This window comes from Centroberyx affinis, unplaced genomic scaffold, assembly GCF_046629955.1.
Source record: "Centroberyx affinis isolate AG114_WGS23_722 - 3 ecotype Tasmania unplaced genomic scaffold, CSIRO-AGI_Caff_v1 ptg002205l_1, whole genome shotgun sequence".
NCBI lineage: Eukaryota > Metazoa > Chordata > Actinopteri > Beryciformes > Berycidae > Centroberyx > Centroberyx affinis.
In genome coordinates, this window is record NW_027280509.1 from 49936 (window position 1) to 73208 (window position 23273).

General features: G+C 46.3%; 1 protein-coding gene across 3 annotated transcripts; it reads right to left on the reverse strand.

Annotated features, from left to right (window-relative positions):
- Positions 1-1795: 1795 nt before the first annotated feature.
- LOC139655184 (dual specificity mitogen-activated protein kinase kinase 6) lies at positions 1796-22881 on the reverse strand. Of its 3 annotated transcripts, none has more exons than XM_071532522.1 (13): positions 22628-22881; positions 16879-16895; positions 14965-15017; positions 14046-14094; positions 13099-13212; positions 12219-12338; positions 11490-11606; positions 11298-11349; positions 10713-10840; positions 10004-10081; positions 8626-8765; positions 7041-7086; positions 1796-6720 (listed from the first exon to the last, which is right to left on the reverse strand). In XM_071532522.1, exons 1-13 carry the CDS (start codon positions 22716-22718, stop codon positions 6643-6645), a joined length of 1083 nt encoding a protein of 360 aa, XP_071388623.1. In that variant the 5' UTR covers positions 22719-22881; the 3' UTR covers positions 1796-6642. The 3 variants fall into 3 exon arrangements, with proteins under 3 accessions (XP_071388623.1, XP_071388622.1, XP_071388621.1); XM_071532521.1 differs by lacking the exon at positions 16879-16895 and adding an exon at positions 19790-19803 and having other exon boundaries at positions 14965-15023; XM_071532520.1 differs by lacking the exon at positions 16879-16895 and having other exon boundaries at positions 14965-15028.
- Positions 22882-23273: the final 392 nt, after the last annotated feature.

Sequence of the window (23273 nt, forward strand, 5' to 3'; positions counted from 1 at the left end):
TAACAGGTGTGGCTTGCTGTTTTTTGTCTTTTTTTTCCTCTGCATCTCTTAAGTCAAAGTGTTGTGTAATACTGAGACAATAGACGCTGGTCATCGAAAGGTAAGTGAGAGGTGGCACCGCATCTCCAAACAAAACGGCGCTCAGAAGTGAAAGAGGAAGCTAAATGACGTTGGGAGGATCAAGTAGAGAACGGCAGCGAGTTGGAGAGGCGTTAAAAATAAATTGAGGTTGAGCGGCATTGCAATGAAACCGGATATCCAGACGACTGGGCATTAGGGAGAAGCCCGGCAGCTTCGGGACCCCGACCTTAGCCTTGAAACGTGGCCCGATTTACTCACACAGTGGCCGAGTGGGGGGTGTGAAGCGGAGTGACTTATTACTTTTTTTCAAATAAAAGGCCAGAGAAAATGTCAAGCTTTTTTTTTTTATTTCGCTTTGTTCGGCACGGCTTTCTACGAACGCAGGATGGGGGGGGGGATTCCAACCTGTGGGGTGAACTTTGCCCCCTGAGGTTTAGAGGTGGGTCACAGAAGGAAGGAAGGAAGACGTGTGTGGTATGGAATAGTCTGTCTCCCCGCTGCTAAAAATACCCACATCCAACGTGTGTGCGTCTCAGAATTGCGAGTTCAGAAGGGGGAGGGATGTGCGTCAAAACACACAGCGTGTCAGAGCAGGTGGCCCTGGAGTAGTAGTGTGTGTTTATATGTGTGTGTGTGTGTGAGACATGAGGAGTCACAGGTAGTATGCATTGTCGCAGGCCTCCACGTACAGACCCTCTCATCTATTCGCCTCTCACCAGGGTGTTTTGGTTTCATTTGGTTTGTTTTGCTTTTCCTACCCCTCTCTCTCTCTCTCTCTCTCTCTCTCTCTCTCATCTTGCTTTTGTCTGCAGGAGATTCTGTGTTTTTATGTTTTGCAGCACGCCATATCCTCATACTGTACGTGGCGGAAGTTTACCGGGTCCAGTTCCCAGCCCTGGAGCACCCCCCCTTTTCTGTGCTGCTGCTGCACTACGTGACATTTCTCTGGCCTCCAAAAGGAGCCTCTACTACAGGAACACGCTGCCTGTCAGTCTGGCCGTTTGACTGAACATCGGTCCAAGGGCTATGAAAAGAAGAAAAAAAAAAAAAAGAAAACTTTCCCTCAAAATGCCTTTTACTCCTTGGCTGCCCTCAGCAAAAGACATGCTGAAACACCAGAGCCGACACAGCGCTTATTGTGTAAAAATACCTCTTTTTTATTGAATTTCCATCATTACAATTGCACACAATCAGTTTGAGCAATCTAAAATATTTATAGAAATTCATTGAGCTCTAAATGAACAGTCATCAGTCTTTAGCAGAGGCTTTAGAGACGTGTAAATATACTGAGAACTTCACTTCCCGCGGGGCAAGGGAACGGTAGCCGTGGTAACCCCTCCCCGAACCCACCCGACAGCAACAAAAGAAAAAAGAAAAAAAAAACGCACTTATCGGACCCTCTTCCACATACAGTAGCATCTCTGGCGTACGTCTTACTCTGAGACCGGTCAGCATCGAGTATAAGGACCCGTTCCTGCCCCCCCCCACCATCCCCCCACCCCCCAACACATCCCTCTTGAACCCCCTAATAAAACAACACAACACCGCAACATCAGAAGTCACATACAGCCGTGTGTACCAGCAGTTAACCATCTGCGACAGAGAAACATAAAGCTCCAAAAGTTTTCACAAGCGCCCGTCATATTCCCGCCGGCCCGACCCCCCCGACCCCCCCCCCCCCGCAGCTCCACCGAGGAACATTCGAGCGAAAAAAAAAAAGAGTGTTGTGCAATAGATGGGTCAAAACAAAAAAAACAAAAAAAAAAGCATAGTATTCAAGAAACCGTAGCAAACATTTCACACATGAAACACGCGCACACGTACGACAGATTTACACTTGATATAGTCCGGCAAAATGCATAAACACAATTATGTCACATAGAAAAGATTTACAACTCTGAAGGAAAGGGCGATAGCGTTTCTCATACGCGGGGTTGCGTTGCGTCAACCGTTTGCGTTTGTCTGAGGATGAGGAAGAAGGTGAGCAATTTTTCCTCCGATTCTTTCCGTTCTGACCAGATCTTTCCATTTAACCCTGAAACCCTAGTCATGAGCCATTTTGATAAGGAGGCCTCGTATTCCAGTAAAGGGGGCATCCATGTTACCGACACATCCTCCATAAATACATGCTTGTTGTTGGGCATGTCGTGGAATCAGAGTGGGACGTGACAACGCCTGGGAAGGGCAGTTTCCACTCAGACATCCTGCCCCCTCTTGACCCCCTCCATTGACAAGAGGTTTACTCAGCAGGTGAGTGCTGCCCCGCGTCCACGAATAGACACGCGCACGGGAATTCCCCCCCCCCCCCCCCCACGCGGACGCACACACATTCGCAACACAAACACAGACTCTGACATGAGAGGACAGGCAGGAAACAAACACCTTTCTTGATGCACGTTCGGTTCCTTTGGGATCTTTGGAGGGACGGGGAAGGGGGGGGGAGTTAGGATGATGTGTATGTGAGAGAGAGAGAGATGGAGAGAAAGGGAGCGAGCGCAAGCCATGTGACTTGCCCTATTATCTTCCGAGAGAGTGGCGTGAACATAGGAACAGCGGGGGTAAAGATAGCGCTGCCCTCTGGCCAGCCCACTGACTGGGACAGACTCCTCAAACACCGAACAGCCACGGCTACACACACACACACACACACACACACACACACACGCACGCAGAATCACACACAGACAAGGAAAAGCCATGTGACAGGTGATTGGACTCAACTCTTTCCTCACTACAGCCTTAGTCTATTGAATATGAGTCACTTGTGACCATAAATATCAGTGCCCTTTGCTGCACAGTAGAGATGAACATTAATACAACGTGAGCTTGGAATTATGAGGTTCTATCTGGGTAGAGTGCAGTTCTGAGATTAGAGCATCAAAGATTTGATATATCATCGGGCAAAACTGTGTACTTTCTTGTTAAATATTTAACCGCAAAAGGGTTTAAAAAAAATGACGCTACACAAACATAAAGTAACACTCAAAGATCATGAATATGTGGTAACTCAATTTTGATTAAAAGTCAAATAGATCCTCATAATTCCAAGCTCACAAAATGCCAAAAATGGGACAGTGACCACACAGACCGCAACCTTACATCGTCTGAACTACTGTTTCCATACAGTAAAACACCCACTATGTGACTATGTGATATGGCTCCACAGTACAGTGCAAAACGTCATCACAGCGACATGCAGTGTCAGTGTGTTCCACAGAGGGATCAAAAGATTAACAACAGTGTTAAGCATCATTCACAATGACTGATAAGTATGTAAATGTACACAGAAATGCATTGTTAGGCACTTATAAGACCTATAAAGTATGCACACCATAATTACTGCTATGAGATCAGACGTGGTGATGAATCAAAAGGGGGGGTGGCCGGTTATTTCCAGCGTGGGTGGGATGTCAGTGTGTCTGGACTGGACGCTCATCACCTTTCTTAGCCATAGGAGGGCCACACATGCTGCCCCCCCCTGCTCAAAGACTCCCTGTCCTGAGCCCAGCTCCATGTGGTCCCTATAGCTATTATAGTCCAGCTCTGTGGTCACGTTGCCTAAATGAATGAAAACGGTGACGATTATCGGAGGAATAAAGAGGAGACTGCGCCTATTAGAGACCTGGCTGGCGCTCTGCATGTCACAAGATCCGTAAAGACCCAGGGTGAGGAACCAGCGTGCGGGACTGACAATGATGAACGAGTCAGAATTGAGAAAGATGGGCGATGATGCATAACTCGGCCGCACTGCACTTAAAAAAAAAAACAACAACTTCTGTCTGTGCCAAAATAGAAGTATGACTTGAATTTGGTGGCCCTTTCACATGGCCCTAATTTAATAGTGTAATAAAAAGTTTTCTAATGGTTGTCTCAAGAGTCTATTCCTTTTTTGGGGGGGGGATAGAAATGCACTAATGAGGGAGGCTGTAATGTCCTCATAACGGCAACTGGCACCGAGTTTGTCCGAAAGATTACCACCTACCCTCTGCCTCCGTCACACCCTCCCGTCATTACTGGAAAGAGTTAGGAAAGTGTCAAAATGAAATATTTGTAGGAGGAAGCTGAACACGCGATTGCGTCCACCGTGTGTCATCCGGCCAAGATCGAAAGAAGCTGCAGTGGTGAAACCTCTATTAATAAGAAGGGAGGAAGCGGCGGGTGAGGGCCGCTGATACCGACGGAGGGCTGGGGGTGGAAAACATAATGAAAGCGAAGGAGAGGAAAAAGCTTCAGGGGCCAGGCGTTTGTCCTCTAGTGATACCCAAGGAGCTCGACCAGTTATCTGCTGGACAGTATGCCAAAGGCCGTGGGACCTGGGCCCTGGTAGGGAGAGGATTTTTGGTGTGAAGGGTAAAAGGAAGGGTGCTCATGTCTTCCACAAAACAGGACACTCTCCTGCTGAATGCATGCAAATGGCAGAGCGCACTGTGCTGGACTCAGGACAAAAGAGTTCTAATGATGGCAACAAGGGAGCATAAGCATTATCTGGGTTTGACAAAAGAAAAGAGATACAAGTACTGATGAATGCACTGAACGTTAAAGTGTAGAACCTGTGTGTTGGTTTGTTAGGCAACATTCGAGCAACTTTGAGCACAGCCGAAGAGGCCAGAACTCAGCGAGATTGGTCACATTTGGACGCCGGCGCAGAAAAACATCAAGCGATAACCTAGCAACAAAATATTTAGAGGCAGAGAATGATGTAAATTCTCCAACTGTGACAATAGCCTGCCATCCAACCACATCTTTCAAGTTTCCTATTTTGACATTAGAGAGCGGGCCTTGCATAATGACAGAGAGAAAAGCACAAAGGCGTCGGTCTGGCTCGGCCCGGGAGCCGCCTGACGCTCTCTGCCACGGACTATCAGCGGCCGCCATGAGAACGAGACGGGACGGCCGAGAGCCGAGGCGGTGACAAAGATGAGAACAGATGCATGTAAGAGAAATGCTGATGAGCTCGCGCTAGGATGCCAGAATCCGCCGACCCTTCCTAGAACGAGAAACGGGAAGGAAACGCCGGGGCAAACGGCAAGTGGAATTTGGACGTTGTGCAGAGCGTAATGGGGGAAGGAGCCGATGTGAAGTCAGGCTGATTGGAGAGGGGGAGGTTGGTAGAGATCCCTGCATCATCCTTATTACAACTTTTTTCCTTAGTCGTTTTCTAGAGAGAGGCACATAGAAGGCTTGCAAGTTACAGTTTAAAAGCATTTACCTGTTTGAGCCAAGGACGACACGACAAAAAAAAACATACACAGCCCACGCAAACACACAGAAGAAAGTCTCTATTGGATCCGTCAAGTTTTCAGAGGGAAAACAGCAGTTGTAATAAATAAGGAAACTGCAGTAAATATCCTTGGGGAAATAAACCTGGATCTAAATAATAACAACAATAATTAATATAATATTATTAATAATAATAATAATAATAATAATAATAATAATGTCCAGTTCTTTTCGTCTTGAACTTGGAGTGGAGAGGGTTGTAATTGGCTCAGTACAGACAACAAGAAGAGGCGACAACAGGGGCGCACCTCTCCCGCAACTGACCACAATGTCAACGTACACCTCACTTGTATGCAACACGCACACGACATGCACCCGCTGACACACACACACACACACACGCACACACACGCGCACACAGGCAGCCAGAGCCCCAAAAAACGTGTAGTAGACCTCTGTTGTGTACAAGGGAAAGCAGTCGAAGTGCAGTACCTGCTCCTGACCACTGCGGGCCTAAAGCGAGGCCGTTAAGTCTCCAGGTCTGTACTAGTCAACTATTCGACCCGAGTCGGACTCTGCAACTGTTCCCCCGTCGGCCATCGGAGCCCATTTTTCACCCAGAGATATATTCTGTACATGCAGTCAATTAATAAACCAATGCAACACTTGCTTGAGTATACAAACATTTAGATTATACATAGATAGAATTATATCATTCATCTTTTTTTTTTTTTTTTATATAGTCTGCACCTCTTTTTCACTTCTGTTTTTTAGCAGGAAAAAAAAACAAACAAACATCTTAGGGTCGACCATGATGACGGGGCAAAATCCACACATGGTCGACTCACTGACAAGTAACAACAAGAGAGTTGCTGTTTTGAGTAGTAGGCGGCGCACGAATCGAAAGAAAGAAGGGGGGAGAGTTTTTGCATACAGACATCTCAAATTAATCCAGATTATGTGTGAGCCATCTCCGAAACCCTGACACCGGTTTGTCCCCCCCCCCCCCCCGTCTCCCCTCCCCACCCCTGTCTTATGTAATGTAAAGAGGACACCGAGGGGTGGAGGTGGAGGTGGGGGGTGGGGGCAAACTCCTCGCTCCTGCTTCCTTCGACAGGATGGCCGTCCTTCTCCTCCGAGCTCCGTCCGTCCGTCTGTCTGTCCATCCGTCTGTCTGTCTGTCCTAGAGGGAGGGGTGGGAGTAGGGCGGGACAGGGGGGGCAGTCCCCCCTGTCCCGCAGGTAGCAGGGGCTGCGATTGGCGCTTTTGTTTGTTTGATTTTATTTTATTTTTTTTTTTTTGTAATAGGTCCGCCCTCCCTCCTGTGGCAAGTGTGGCAACTCAGTCCCCCAAGATGACTTTCACAAAGCTAGCCACGTCGGTTTCTTTGGCCTCATGGGAGGTGAAGAAGGGATGTTGCTGCGGAGGAGAACGAGATGTCAGTTAGTCTGAATGATAGTGAATATAAACATCTCATTAGAAGCAGTATCACAGTTGGTCTATGTACTGAAGCATCTTTGCTGATCTACTCAAGTGAGGGAAAAGGACTTTCAGCCATATGGAACTAATGGACTTAGTGCGCCCTCCAGTGTCTGACAGAGAGTATTACAAGGAGGCCTAACCACCTCCATGCATCTGTTGGGCATCTCAAGTGTTGAAAAGAGCAGAACAGCAGAATAGTTAAATCAATCAGCAGTTAGTAACAGTAGTGATAATAAAATAAACACAAAAACACTCACCATGAGTTCTGTGTAATTTGGCCGCTCTTTGGAATTTTTCTTCAAGCTGGGGAGGCAAAAAGCAACATAGATATTAATTCACATATAGATTCATCACTGATAAGACATGACTGATTGAAGTATCCCACTCCCAAATCTTGGCTTTTCATTCAGTGATTACGTTCCATTATCCCACAGGAGCCAGATAATGGACTGACAAGGAAAAGACAGCACCAGTAATGGCTCGAGGACTTTGATCTCAGTTTTGGTTTCATTTTCAGGGAATAAAGGAATACATAAGAGGACATAATCAGGAGTGTGTGGTTTCTGTCCATTTTCTTCCAGCAGTCCAATTGGTCTGTGAGTGAGCGAGTGCAAAAGAGATACAGCCAAAACTATACGCTACAAAAACAATGTCATGTAAATTGCAGGCAAGATATCCATATCAGGAGGGTATAGCCTAGTAATCCAATGCTGCTTGTTAAGGAGAACTGATAATTCCTTTCCTAAGAATTAAGCCACAAACCACAAGATTCTGTTTTACGCAAGAGTATGAAGAAAACTCTAGAAGTTCCACTGAAAAGTGCAGTCTCAGCCCTCAGTCTGCAAACACAGCTCTACTGGTATACAATACAAAAAAACAGTTATGCTGATGAGGTCATAAATGAAGTTAATCAATGCATTGATTAGCAAATATTTCTGTCTTCACAAAACACATGGGCGGTATTAATATCAACTCTGTATCTTTAAGCATTAAGGAGTTATAGTAGTTTAAAGACCTGTAACTATTGTGCAAGTATGAAGTTTCTATCATATATTATTCTTGAGTTACTGTGTTCACAAGACAGACAGTGTTCAGACACACATAATGTCCCGGATACTATGTACCATGGTGGCAGCACATAAAAACAAAGGAACTGCATCCTGCCAACAGATGAATACCTGCATGGATAAGCAATTCAGATGAAAAATGGCTGCCGAAACACGGCACAGCCACCGCTAAAGCGCAACACTAGACCTAGCGCCAGGAGAAGGAGCCCGACATGCGAGGACCCATCAGTGACACGGTGTATCAAACACCCTTCAGCGCGTGCTGAGAGCCTCGTCGGAGGGGCGAGCTAATCCCCCCGCAGCGCTGCAGACTAGACACAACAGGTTGGTGAGAATACATATTCGCACACATTCCTCGGAGGGCTGGAGAGCCCTGGCACACCCCGTTACATTCTGTCCAGGTCAGAACAGGCTCTTGGCCACACAACAACAACAACAACCAAAGAATGTCATAATGAACTCAATCTGATGAGGAGGAGGGTGGGGGGGGGATTAACTCAAGCCCACACGGTGTGAATCGATAGTTTTTTTTCTTTGGTCCGAACCATAGACAGTATATTTCTGATTTATTGTGGCTTTGTGGCAAGGTCACAGCGGCCTTGTGTGGAGCATCCTGTGAGTAGACTCTGCCGGCTTCCTTTTTTTTTTTTTTAAAGAGGCCGGTCTTGAGTGGCTTGTTGAATACACTCAAAATGTGGAACTGAATGCTACGCTGGGAGTGGGTCCGGTTAGTGGAAAAAAAAAAAAAGGGGGCCGAAGAGGTGAGAGGACGTACCACTGAGAGGTGAAGTCCACAAACTCGGGGGAGAACTGGTCGGCGGGAAGCTGGGGCGACGGTTCTTCCACCACCTGCTTGAGCTGCTGGAAGGGGGTGCCCCATGAGTCATAGGGGAAGCGCAGGATGGCCAGCTCGATCTGAGGCGGGAGGATGCAGCACAGAGAGGTTCCTGTAACACTGGCTTTGGCAGCACTTCAGGGATAGTTTGGGTGTTCACTGGGCCTAGCTGATTAATCATGGAACTTTTGGTCCATCCAAAAAGCACCTGCACGTCCGTTTCGGTCATTGAGGTTTCGAAATAGGGGTTGTTCATATGTTCCATCAGTGCTAGAGCAAGTCAATGAAACTGGAAACAATTTCTTCATATACAGTAACAATTTTAAAGCATAACTCCCCATTTTCACACTTTTTTCCATCATTCCAATTGATTTTGACCAAAATCTCATCAACTCCTTCACTACAGAGCTACTTAAGTATTGCTTGCCTAAGCACATGGCCCTATGTCCTATGGAGACAATGGAGCCCAATAAATCAACCCCTAAAGCACACAAAGCATGTCTTTTTAAACACATTGTTTGCTCGCTCTATAATGAGACAAGTCGGTAAAAAGATGTAAATGAAAATGATCTCAACCCGTGCCTTTTACGAACAGTTTGATTCTATCTTGGAGTTATGCTTTAAGTCTTTATATATATATGTAGTTAAATATTTTGTGAAAATGTTAATTAGTAAAAACTCCCTTCAAAAAACTGAAGCAAAGGTTGGATCTCTAAAAAATACTCTGAGTTGATGATGAAACAGTTTCTGAAAATCCCAAACTGTTCCTTTAACCTGTATCGTTTAAACCCCAACACCCCTGTCTGGCTATTGTATCCACCAAACCTTTTGCACTCCATTAACATTAAAAAAACTTGACTTTCTTTGGATCATGCCTTCTTTTGGATCGTTTATGAAGCAAGATAAGCATCTGTTAAGGGCCAATCTAATAAGAGGAGATTGGAAGGACTAGCCAAGTCAAAAAGATGTGAAATTACATAGACCGCTGAATCGTCCACGCCAAAATATTCTTTGGTCCGAGTTGGAAATGTGCAAATGAGCAAGCTATGAATATTTAACAACTCATAATAAAACGTCTAGACACCATTTCGTCTCGAGCGCTGGCTCAGAGGATACTGGGTTTCTCCTCATTAGGAATCATTTTTACCCTTGAGATACTTCCCATGTTTTTGCAGTAATGAAGACGATTGGAAAAACTGATGAAACAAATGAACTGCGGGTCACCCCCCCTAAAATGTGTACCAAGTGAGTGACATGAGACGTTTTCCCATCATAAATTCACACAGATTTAAAACAAACATTAAACAAACGGATTTACCATTGTGATTCCTAAACTCCAGATGTCCGACTTGACGTTGTAGCCTTTCTGATTCGTCTCCGGGTTGATCCTCTCCGGCTGGGTGGGGGGGAGCAGAAGGACAGATGATGTCACACATGGCGGCGGTTGTCAAGGACGACCTGCACACCTCCCTGCCATCCTAAAACTTCTTGTACACACACAGACCACTCTGTTCCCTGAGTGCTAGCGGGGCCCTAAAACCCGCTCAGCCAATCAGCAGCGGTGTGGACACACGCTCTCTTTGGGAACACGGCACTTAAAGTCTAACAGGGCTCATTAAGGGGCGTGGATGATGATGAGAGAGAGAGGTGGACCCGCTTACCCGTCTAGTGAAGAGCCGGGGGTCTCTGTTATAAAGCTTTATCATGCACTAACTCATGACCAAATTCAGCCAAAGTTGTGATTTATGACAATTTGATCTTGATCTCACGATAAGCAGCAATTCTCTCCAATTTTCTGCGCTATATCCAAAGCTAAATCTAACGTCTATTATTATCCGGGGTAATAATCCTATTATTTCAAATGAGTATGATGAATCATAGGATAAAATCAAAAAATGAGAAAAATGAGGCCTCAGGTCTGGGACAGTGTATTATAAAACGCTGTTAAATCACAGCATAACGAATCACACGAGGTCCTCATCCCTTCTCGTCTGATCTTTCATCCCGTTTGATCTCTCCCTGCTTACCGCCATGTAGGGCTTGCAGCCAGCGTCCATGGTCTTGGCCACGGAGTCCACCAGGTAGCCGCTGATCCCGAAGTCGCACATCTTCACCTGGCCCTGCGTGTTGATCAGCACGTTGGAGGGCTTCACGTCTGCAACGGTTAGGCAGAGGGGAAGAAGAGAGAGACGTCACCGCCAGCTGCCTCGTCAGTTCGTGTCACGCTCGCACGACCGCAATATAGATTCGGCACAGAGAGAGAACTGCCGACTGGCTCGCACGGCCGCAGTCACACTCGAGAAATAGCACTGTGGTCACTGGAGAGGCCCAATTGTGTGACTTTATTTTGGTGACTTGTAATCTTCCTAAATGACTACATGGACCTTTAATGCAGCGAGAGCCGCACGGTGGTCACGGCTGGACCACTGTGGTTTGAGACAGAAGACATTAACTCTTAACTCCGCTGCTGACCTCTAGCCCAGGGGGAAAGTAGGGAGTAGGAATGCAAGAAAGAAACAAAGAAAGGGAGAAGAGACTCAGTGAGTGTGTTACAGAGCGGCGGTGGATACAGACAGTCTCTGCGAGGTGTAATGCGTTTCCACTGCTCTTACCTCTGTGTATGACTTGCAGATTACTGTGCAGATGCTCCAGAGCTTTTACTATCTGTAATGACAAAGCCCATTAAAAGGCCAATGAGAATAACATCAGACATATCCCTCATTAAGCTAATATCAAAAGGAAGGATGCGGAGGATGACAAGCGTATCGACCGAGCCCGTCGTTCAGAGTCGGGCGTTCGCTCACCGAGACGGCCATCTTGCCCAAGATGTCCTCTGGGATGGTCATGCCCTTCTCGATCACCTGCTTGTAGAACTTATCCAGAGAGGTGTCCATCAGCTCCATACAGATCCAAACGTCACCCTGGTAACAGGCAGAGGGGGGTGGGTGGGGTGGAGGAGAGACAGTTTAGTGGTGGTGGTGGTGGTGGTGGTGGTGGGGGGCAGAATTTGGAAAGAGACTGGGAAAACAGCAACAAAGCGGCCGGGCCACATTCCTGACAGCTGGCAGATCAACAGACGGGAAGCTACAGTTTTTTCCAACGTGAGTCACGGTGGGATATCCTGCAGATCCGACTCGCTTCTGGAGGAAGTTCTCTGCATCCGAAAATCTTGTGAATGTTTTGTTGGGCATACTGTGTTTTTTGTCAGTATCCACTTGTGGTTCTAGCTTTTTTTTTTGCACGTCAACATGACGGATGCAAATTTGGACATTTACACTGACAAAGCTGGGCCGTGCTTTGCATAATTTGGAATTGTGAGTGAAGGCTGCGGCGCAAATATCACAACTGGGTCATCAATTGAGGCTACATCAGAAATGTGTTTTTTCTTGATATTCTGCCATGCTGGACCTCACTTATCACTCCAAGCACACCCCCCAATTAAGAAGATTCAAAAACGGTTTGGAAATCCAACATTGCAGTGTGTTTATGCGTTATATTAATGATGCAGAAGAGTAGTGTTTATGTTGTGCTACCTCTCTAAATAGTGCTCCGTAGAAAGTGACTGTGTAGAAGCAATCCACCGTCCTCATGGAGATGTCCAGGTCCATAAGCAGCCTCTTCTGCTCCTGAGTGTTCACTGTGGCCCGGATCCGCTGAGGGAGCGAGGAGAGGAAAAACAAATGCCCATAACGATGGAGAGCACTTAGGAATGATATGACACACGATCCTCCATGAGCTTTCAACATCTTCACCTTTGCCTCAAGAGGTCTATTGTAAAATGCTGCCGTCTAAACCCCAAGTATCAGCTCCTATTAGAACGTGTAAAATGTGATGACAATAAAGGTGCGATCACACCTACAGTTTGTTTTCTTTGGTCCGAACCATAGCTGAAAAGTTTACTTTGTCGCATTTTAGTATTTGGTTCGTTTAGGTTCCAATTACAAGCGAACAAGCCCTTGTAAACAAAAGTCACATGACTCACAAGGAGCTCGTTTATTGGACAGAGTTATGGTGACCTGTCATCCTGCACGGATTAGAGAATCTGATTCCAGTCCCTGTAACTTTATCTAAGCATGATGGACTTGTCTGGGCTATTTGCCATAATTTACTTTCTCTGGTGGTCATACCAGTTAAGAACACATGAGGAAATAGCTGAATATGAGCACCTTTGTGTTATGCTAAGCTTTCCAAGCATTAATTGGATGTCAACATCTGTCTCCTTATACCTATAAAACCTTGTGTTTTGGGGTTGTTTCTTGTAATTTGAACTAAAGTGAACTAAAGGAGTAAACACTCCAGAGTTCAAATAAACCGCGGCAAACCAAACGCTTGGTGTGAACGCACTTTTACAAGTGCTGACAATGCAGAAGAACCACATTTGAGTCGACCCTCCTCTGGTCGTCCCTCACCCACCTTGACAGCCATGATGAGGCCGCTGGGCATGTGCCTCATCTTGTCCACCACGCCGTACGCCCCTCGACCCAGCTCACAGATCTGCTCCAGGTCATCTGCCTTCACCACAAAGTTCTGCTCCGGACAGATGGGGGACACAAACACGGTCAACTGAGTCAAAAATGAAAAGTACTGCACTGACAGAGACTTAAAGGGGAAGGGAGGAAAGATTCAACAGTGAAAACAAGTTGGCTACGAGGTGAGGAGTTCACTGGGTTTGTGCACCCGATCCTCAACTCCTGCAAATAAATAAAAGCGTGAGGAGAATAATTCCAAGCGGTGTTATGCAGGCAGGCGGTATCTCTTATCTCTGTTGTAAAGAAAATGCACACACTCTGCGACAGGACTCTGTTTGAACAGCTACCCCGAGAGAGGCAAGGGGGCTTTGAAGTCTGAAAACACTAAGTAACATAGTCTCCTTCATAGTGTGGCAAGATGCAAAACTTCTCTTTTTTTTTTTGCATTATCCAAGCAAAAAAAAAAATCAGTCATTCTGACTTCTGGCCAACTTGAAAAGAGAAAAAGCGGGCATCTTTGCCAATGGAAAATTCCACTTATTTGATGAGTTTAAAATAAATATTTTTACTGCCTGATGGGCAGTAAAAGGCATTCCAGTCTCCCCACAATCAGAAGTGTTCAATTCGGCTGTAATGTTCACTGGGGCGTTCTTTACAGCCAAGGGACCCTTTATTAAGCCAGCCTTTCTGCACTGAGAGCGAGGGACCTTACTCGCCCAAAAATACACTCGGGGAAGGAAAAGAGTAAACAGTGAAAAGTTATGTAAGAGTCCAGGTTAAGATAAAAAAAAATTTTACAAATTGAAAAGCTTTGATTTGATTCCTATTAAACGGCACAAAAGCGCAAACATGAGGGAAAATATGAACTGATCGAATAGTGAGCGAACGTACCTTCTCTCCGATGGTTACACAAGCTTTCGAATCCAAATCTCTGGGGGGTCTGCAACACAGACACACATTCGTTACAATTTGATTAAACACTGCTCTCTCAGGACACAACAACACCATAAAAGAGTGGAATACTGCGAGTGCAAATCGAAGAAAAACACGACATTAAGGTTCCCCCGCTTCTTACCGTTTCTGTTTGTCAGTGAAAATGTAGGACAAGTTCCCGAGTCTCTGCTCTCCATCAGCCTAAGCAGCACTTCAGTAGCCGGGCTTGAAAGGCAAGTGCTATCCCCTCATTACTCCCCTGGGGAACATGGCTGACAGTCTGACTCCTGGCTTACAACCGCACTGTCTCTGCTATTACAGTTTTGTTTACAGAAATTTCAAGACTTACTGAACGAACGTAGTATTTATGCAGCCCGGAATAATTTGGGGCGCCATTGCACTACAGGCAATGCGAGTCGGAGCCTCGAGTTAAAGAGTCCGGGAGAAAATATTTACAATATGCATGTTTGATTGGGTTGAAATACCCTAAATATCAGAGGTGTGATATGAAGAGATCCCATGCTTTTTGTAGGCACATTTGTATTCCAATAAGTGCATGTTCGAGTTACAGCACCCAGGATAAGCTGATGTCCCCATTATGAGGAACATGAATATGACAGCTGGGAAATTCTGATTTTAGAGGCAGGTCGATACCTTATCCTGTTTACCGATGGTTTCTAGCTTCTGTTTTCATGTTAATATTCAGCATTCTGATTATCCTCATTTTCTGATGATTCATGCATTACAAGGCTGTTTGCGATCGGGATATGAGGCTGCATATAAACAGCTTATCCGAATAAGACCTTTGCAGGGACAGAAGCTTGGATACGATAATGCATGCATTTGACATGGTCATTGTGGAGTAAAATACACTTACACTGCAGCAGGAGGAGGCTGCTCAAACACCTCCTTGGAGAGCTTGAGCACCGGCTTCCTCTTACCTGACGAGAGACAAAAGCACAAAGATAATTAGAAATGTATAAGAGCAGGGGCAAGACCCTCTATCACAATGTACAAGAAATCTAAATACCAAACTACAGCTAAACTAAAGCTAAAGCCCTTGGCAAACCTCAGTTTTTTTCCATCTGAATCACGTAAAAACAGATGAGGGCAGACTGATCAGACCCCTCATCAAAAGTATGGTTTCACTGGCAATAGCACACACCTAAAGATAAAAACACATACACCGCAAGTGCTAAAAATAGGTGATGGGAAATCAGTTGATCAGCGTTTGTCCTAGTCTACTGTGGTCTTTTTTCCCCTCAACAAGAGCAGCCTGTGCAGCACGGTGCAAACCTTAGCCAACTTTCTTTCCAGCCGTTTCCCAAGCAGAGCAGCTCCCACTTGAGCAGTAAAGCAAATCAAATTTAACTGGCACAGGCCTATGTACTTCTGGCTCAAATCAATTTAAGGGGAAATTAAGGGGAAACTTTCAAAACCTTAATGGAATCTTCTGGTGATACAGCACAATGCGAACACAGGTTGGCTCTCTGTGTTTGCATGTTCAGCGTTCACAGTTTTCTATCATAGAGCAGATTTGCCTTTGCCAGACGTACAATGCCAACAAATCCTACAACTCCACTCCAGTGAATTTGAAATGTCAAAATGCTCTGATGATTCGCTGGCTCTGTCCAGAGATAACAACAGCCATCAGGCACTTAAAAACTCCCACTGATGGAAAATGAGGCTGACTAACTCAAACTTCACCCAGCCATCACTCACTGACTGCTTCTGCCCAATTGCTGGGTCAGTGTGTTTCAGGACAAAACAGTTCACAAACACTAAAGTCAGGCCAATTTAGAATGCCCATGTATTTTAGACACAACCTAAATCTATAATTTCTTGCATATCACATGGTGGATATTGTAACTGCACAACTACTGTAGCTCCATCTCAAAGCTGACACTTACGGTTGGATGCAGTAAATGACTCCAGATCCTAATTGAATGAAACAGGCGTTGAGAGCAAGAGGAATATGTCTGGCAGCCCAGGTGTGGTCGCTCCATCTGGAGGTACGGCACTGAGGGCTTAACGGCTGGGCGCCTTGTTAACGGGGCGTTGCAGCGCTCCTAAGGGTGTGACCATGGGTGCGTGTGTTTGCGCGCCTGTATATGTGTGCGTGTGTGTGTGTGTGTGTGTGTGTGTGTGACTGGTTGCCTTGTCTCAACCCAGCATCTGGCTCAAACCTCCCCAGACTGGCTCGCAGCAGCTCGGGCCTGGTTGGAGCTTGTCACAGTAAACATACATGCTCCTATGTTATGTACGAAGCCCTGTTCTGACAAAAGCGACGCCGCCCGTGCTGAAACGTAGCAGGAGGAGGGGCGGTCACATGGGATCTGCCCCCGATTCAGAACAGCTTATGGTTTTTCCCCGTGAACGCTCGGGAACGTGAGCGACGGTTTGAGCAGCCGACGCACAATGCTTGGAAGAATGCCTTGCTCACACAGCAATATTTTAAGGTCAACACTCTTCGCGGTGCACCGCCCTCTGATGTCATAACTTGCGATTAACAGTACACCTAAAGGTGTGTCTCATGAAACAGTGCTGCTGGAATAACTTGAATTTTTCACATTGCTGAGATGTCTTAAGCTTGTCCAGAGAAAACCCAAACATTTGTAGCTGTAAACAAATCTGTCATTGGAAAAAGCTGTCCTGAAGGCTTATCATGCATGGATGTGAGGGCACACACACACACACACACACACACACACAAGCACACGGTGTGTCCAATGTGTCCTGGTTTGTTGAAACAGTGCAGGGTGTGCCACCACTGTGCTATGTGGCCCTCCACCGGTGGCCTCTTGCTGCCTGCCTCCTGGTCTCCACTTTCCAAAGCAGCTTTGTTGCACTAAAATGTCAGTTTGAGCCCCTCCCACACGCATTTACACAGACAACAATAGTAACTGAAAACCAACACTCTCCTAATAGGCCTATAACCAACACTGGTTTGAACCCAGCACAGTGAAACCTACTGACTTCCACACCTACAGCAAGCACGAATAAGGAAACTATTTCCATGTGCATTTACCACACCTGCAACTTTCACACATGGTTAGCTCGAACATTGCCAGAATCAAGGCCTGCTGCGTAATTATAATGAATCGGCAGCATCCTTTCACTTTCTGTATGGGTGTGTACACAGGGCAGGCTTGCAGTGGAATTCTGCTGCCTTACCAGTCTTCTGTATATGCAGATGACAAGACGAGACGCAGCACGCTCCTCAAAGGAAGAAGACAGGTTTACTCTCCAGAGGCCAGCGCACATATCACCATAACCTGACAAGTCCTGATCCCAGATGCATTTCAGTCCGCTTTAATATACACATAGGCTAGGCCCCCGCTGTCCAAGTGTGGACAATATAGGGTAGAGTCTGCAGATATGCATGCAAAATACAGCAGCTCATAATGAGAGTTAAGTACTGGCGTGCTGCACGCTGTGGCGAGGGATGCAGGCGCTCCACCAGGCACGCATGCAAATAAAAGCGCTGAATGTATGCATGACATGTCTCAACTGTTGGGAATGCCGGATTCTACGTTCAGCTTTCCAGCTTTCAGAGAAGGACCGCACTGCTTTCGAAAAAACCTGCTGCTACTGACCTAGAACAAATGAACAAATCTGTCCAGTGTGTGCATGTAGAAGAGAGAGAGAGAGAGAGAGAGAAAGAGAGAGAGAGAGAGAGAGAGAGAGAGAGAGAGAGAGAGAGAAAGTGCAAGAAAGAAACAGAGGAGGAGGGGGAGGGTGGGGGGAGTTAGAGCAACAGGAAGGATCAATTCATTACATAACCTACGTGGATGGTAGGAATAAGCATGTGCTGTGTCTTGTATCGCACAGCTCGGCAAAGATCAAATATTTCCGAGCCGAGTGGGAAACATGGAGAGCTACTCAAATATAGAGCATGCTGGAGACTAGTTGCTCTAGATTATCTTGCATAACTCAAATACACAATGTCTTCCTTTATTCTTGCTGAGCTCAGCATCAAACTTTTACATTGTGCCAGGCAGTATGGGTTAATTAAAAGCAGCAGTGCATGTTATTCCCAGTGATTTGCAGCACATGAGCTGAAGTATGTAGCGAAATGCCAGAGGGAGGCCACGGGAGACGGTGTCTGCATCGGGACACTCCTTGTTCTCACTGCAAGGACTGAGACCTAGGACAGGCAAATAATTGGCTTCATCGTGACATGCGCAATTATCTTACTGAAGAGAAGACAATGAGAGGAATACCGCTGAAGACGGCAGCGCTCCGAGTTTCTGCCACACCCAATATTAGCATGCGATCGGCCTTCCCCGTGCATGTCATTCTGTTTTGTAGCAGTGATAAGTGCGAGCGACAGCAAACATTCAAGGAAAAAAAAAAAGAAGAAAAAAAAAAAAAAAAAAGGAACGCTGACAGGAACACTGCCAGGGCATTCTGTGCTGAAACGGAGGCTGAGAACGAGCGCTCGCGGTGCTGTGTGAATCTGGAGCGAGAGAGGCTTTGGTGTGCGAGGGCAGACGACGGCCAGCCTGGCTGATAACGAGCCCGGGGATGATGGGAACACACGGGCCGCCCGGCTGCCTCCCGCTAACCCACACATGCACTCCGCCTGGAATTCCAACAATCCCAAAGAGTTCCTCAATGGAATTCCGCTAGACCCGGAGGAAGACAGATCAATCACACACACACAGGGAGAGAGAGAGAGAGGGAGAGAGAGAGAGGGGGAGAGGGGAGAGACAGTGAACCACAAGCAGTGACACAAGGACAGGAAAAGACAGCAACACAGAACACAGTGTGGAGGGGGGGGGGTGCAAAGAGAGAGAGGGGGAGGTATGAAAATAACTCCTCTGGAGCCGACGGCTGTTTGGCCCCTTCCGACCGCTCTGGCAGTTTGTGAGATACTCTACACTTCCAAAGATGGCAGGTCCTTTAGGTTACAGCTGTTGGGAGCTCCTTTGGGAGTCGTGTCGTCACCGGCTCCCGCTACACACTTCCCTGAGCGCTTGGCTCGACTTGAGCCGTACTCCTCAAGAAAGTGCGTAAGGGTATCAGCTTCAGGTCACCCCAGAGCAAGGCCGCTGCTTCCACTGATTAACTAAGGTCCGAATACCTCAGAGCATGACTGCCCGGGGATGACAGACACCTTAGACCATGCCCACCAGCGAGCAAACCGTCGCACTTATTATTAGGCTCACCATGGTTACGCTCCATCAACAAGAACACTCGCAAATCAAGTAATCCGTTTAGGCCACTAAATGAGAGATGAACTTGAACTCCTCTTGCTGCTGTTACACGATCTGGCATTATTTAGGAATGTCCGACATGAACACTCGCTAGTAGCAGAATTTTAAAGGATGTGCCAGTGTGTTTGATTGCGCTGGCTCAGGCGGTTCTGCAGAAGGAGCTGGCTCAATGTATGAGGGCGCCACATAAGAAAGGGGACCCTCTCCGGTCCAACGCACAGCAGAAAGTGCACAAAGTCAAAAATGTACTGATACACAACCTCTTAAGTCCTGTTTCTTTCTGATCACAGCTAAGGTGCTAAGTGGAGCAGGTGATGAGCTGTGTTTTATTCAACAGAAGCAGTAAACACCAGAGGCTTGAGAGAGAAAGAGAGTGCTCTTAAGAAAGCTAACAGGTGTAATAACTGCTGACTGTTTGGTAAGGCCACCAGGAGAGCACCCTCAGATTGGTCTCAGACAATTATAACAAGTTTAAAATTCAACCCCACGTAAATTGCCTTTTCAAGAGTAGCCAGTGCAGCCACTTTCCTAAATCACCAACCAAGTGTGGAACAAAATGTCTGGGAATAATTAAATTCTACATACAGCGTTGTTGCAAATCCAGATAGCTGTCAGATAGAGGGAAATATATTCCTCTGTGGTAACTGAGTGCAGCTCTTTGTAAGACAAGCATGCACTCAAATGTATGCTAGCTGGTGTTTTATGCAACCTGTAATCAGGGGACCAACTACAGTAAGTGCACCACTCTAATATCAAACATATTTGATCCTAGAAAGATGACAATGGCAAGCTATTTATTGTCTTCATCAGACCAAGGGAACCAAAGTTCAATCCTGATATACTTTCTTCAGACATAATAATAGTGAATTTTGCTACATAGCCTAACCCGCAGCACCAAAGAGCTGCAGGTTGGAATTAAAACGGCCTCAGTGCGAAAAAAAGAAAGAAGCAATTATGCATCGATTTGATGGAGCGGACCAATGTTCAGATCCAGCTGCAATACATTGACGTGCATTGCAAGGCTGCGCTACAGGGCAACACCCTCCACCCCCCCAATCCCATCCCCTTTCAGCAGTAAAAGCTGGAAACCTGCTGCGATCGCAACCACAAGGGTTACTCCAGGTTGAATGGAGACAAGACAAACCCTGGATTTATGCGCCTCTCATTTCCAGCGCGGCACCAACACATTTTGCTGCTTCATCACACAGAACGAAACGCTCACAGTATCTCACTATTGCACCGCTCGCACCGTATGCCTACGACAAAGCTGGAATAAACAGGAATTGTTTCAAATTTTGGGAGTGTCCCAAATATTACTGCTGGTTCTCGCCACTGGATAAGTTGCTGCAGTCTGGAGTGTGTGCTGGAGAGAGAACATGCATGCTTACTCAGTCAACCCCCCCCCCCTCCAAAAAAAAGAGAAGTACAGTTAGTGGATCATCTGAACAATGCTGTGAACAATTCTACTGTTATTGCAGCAAAAAACCACTATAGGCCTGGAACCGGACCAACAATTGGCCCGTCGAAACAGCAAATTTAGTATCTGTGCAGCTGAAAACGCAGCCCTCCATTTGCATGACAAATGTGCCATTTGTGCAGGGGTGCGAGGGCCGGCTGAGGCTGCAATAGTGGCAGGCTGCAGGGGACACGAGCTGGGAGGGCCACTGTCACACTGCCATCGCCGGCACACTACAGCACACAGCAGCGCACAATGGTGAAGGCACAACTGTCTGGGCCACACAGCGAGCTCTTGAGAAGTATAAGACTTTGAGATGCGTCTGTGCCAAATGATATGAGGAGGTACAGTAAAAAATAGTAGGAAGCCAGGAGTAATAACATGGGCTTAACAGTGACCAGACCCAGTCTAGCATGCTTTTAATAAGACATGAGGAGACAATGACCGGTTCGCTTTAGCAAATGTGTATTCATTTCCTTTTCGGGACTTGTGACACATATATACTTTTTATGTAGTAACATTTGTGCACGCATGCCGTTTTGCACAGTATGAATGACTGACAAGAGAAACCTACTTCTGCTCTCAGGAAAGTCCCAAAGCCAGTCATTCATCAAAACTGTCTGCGCATTATTCATAATAAGATGAACTGGCTGCAGCAACACAGTTCCTCTGTGTAGGTGAGTTGACAATTCACTGTAGCAGAAGCTCAGAAGGTAAACACTGTTTGGCTCTGGCCATTGGAGGTTCACTACTACCTGTTAAATGTCCTGTACAGCCTGTGAGTGTGTGTGTGTGTGTGTGAGAGAGAGGGAGTGTGTGTGTCCTGCATGTTGTGCAACGACCTAGCCTCACTTTGGACTTCTTGGAAAACACGTCGAGGGAAAAAAAAAAAGGTTGAGCTCCTCTCATTGCGGCTGTTTTTATGCAAACTGCGAACGCTAAGAATTGTATTGAATGTAGTTCAGTGGGGGGGGGGCATTACAGAAAATGTATAGCTCGTGTTGCTGCTGCACAGTGGCACGGTTAGGGCCAAAGTGTGACAACAGTCGTGGAGGCAGCAAGTTTCACAAATATACATGTTGGGGGGGAAAAAACCTAGCACATCAGTGGAAATGCACCCAAGGGTTTTACACATATCCAGTTGCTTGGACAGAAGCAGCAGCTGACAGCCTACTTACTCTGGCTGGGACTTTTTGCTCGGAGACTCGTATTTTAATAGCCTATTGCTCCTGCTCCTTGAACTGTTAGCACCACCTAAATGTTCGCAGCAAATTCTATATTTAGATTATCATGTTTGAATGCCTACCTATGTGTCGGGCTGCAGCAGCGAACCTTCCAATATGAGTCCGTTTACCTACGCGCTCTCAAACAGAAAACAAATCTGCACCTAATAAACAGTCAAAACTTGACCACTGACAGCTGCATGTTGTCACGTCACGCTGCTGGCTGTAGCAGTTCTAACGACGCAAATTTGCAATTGACACTGCAGCGCAAACATGCAACAACATGATGTGTATTATTTACCTTGAATAGTGTGCATGGAATTTGCATTAACTCGTGCAGACTTAATTGTAAAGAGTTGCAGTGTCCTCGGATATCTCGTGACTATGAAAGGCACCCTAGCCAGCCTCAACATCCCTGCCTGTAGACTGCAAATAACGTCAATATGAGTGAGTACACACAGCATCGTCTTACCAGGAACTCTGCAAAGGGGAAGATCTTAAACAGGAAATGCAACTGACCCTTCTAAACCATCTAACTTTAAAATGCATTGGCCGTGTTCAACCTGCAGCAATGCACGTTGCAAAACGTGCAGCAGTGATTGCATATCAGTAGTTTTGCACAGATCGCTTTCATATTCTTACCTCCCTTTGGCTGAGACATTTCCCCTTTGCTTTGATGGGGGGGAGGGGAAGCACAAAAGACTTTGCCTTCTTTCTCACTCCCTCCCTCCATCGCCCTCGCACTGGAGCTTCAGCGGCTTGCTTTGCAACAAAGATGCAAAATACAAGCCTCGATCTTCATGCACTTGGAGCCTTTTTGCGTCCGAGCCGTGTGTATCCGTGCAAAGAGCGATATTACAATTGCACACCCTGCAAAACCGTCAGGAAAGAGATAATTTTGCAATTGCACTGCAAAGAATTCTCCGCAGCACTTACATGATGGGCCAAGGCTGGCAGCTGAAAGCTCCTAACTTGGATCAGTGTGAGCCCCTGCGAGAGAACGTTCTTCCTGCTTGGAGCGCAGAGGCTAATGGGAACTGTAGTCCTGGAAGTACAGCATCGGTAGACACCACGCTTATTCACATCTCATTGGTATTGATTCAACTAGTGCCCGTATATTTAGAAATAGATGTAAGGTGTTACATTCTTTACTGTATTACTAATGATTCATTTTGACTACAATTTAATCAGATTGGTGGTGAAGTGAATAATAAACATAAACGGTTGACAATGAGGACAATCTTGACTTCAGCTTTAACCCTTTAGTAAAAATCTTTATTATCAGGTT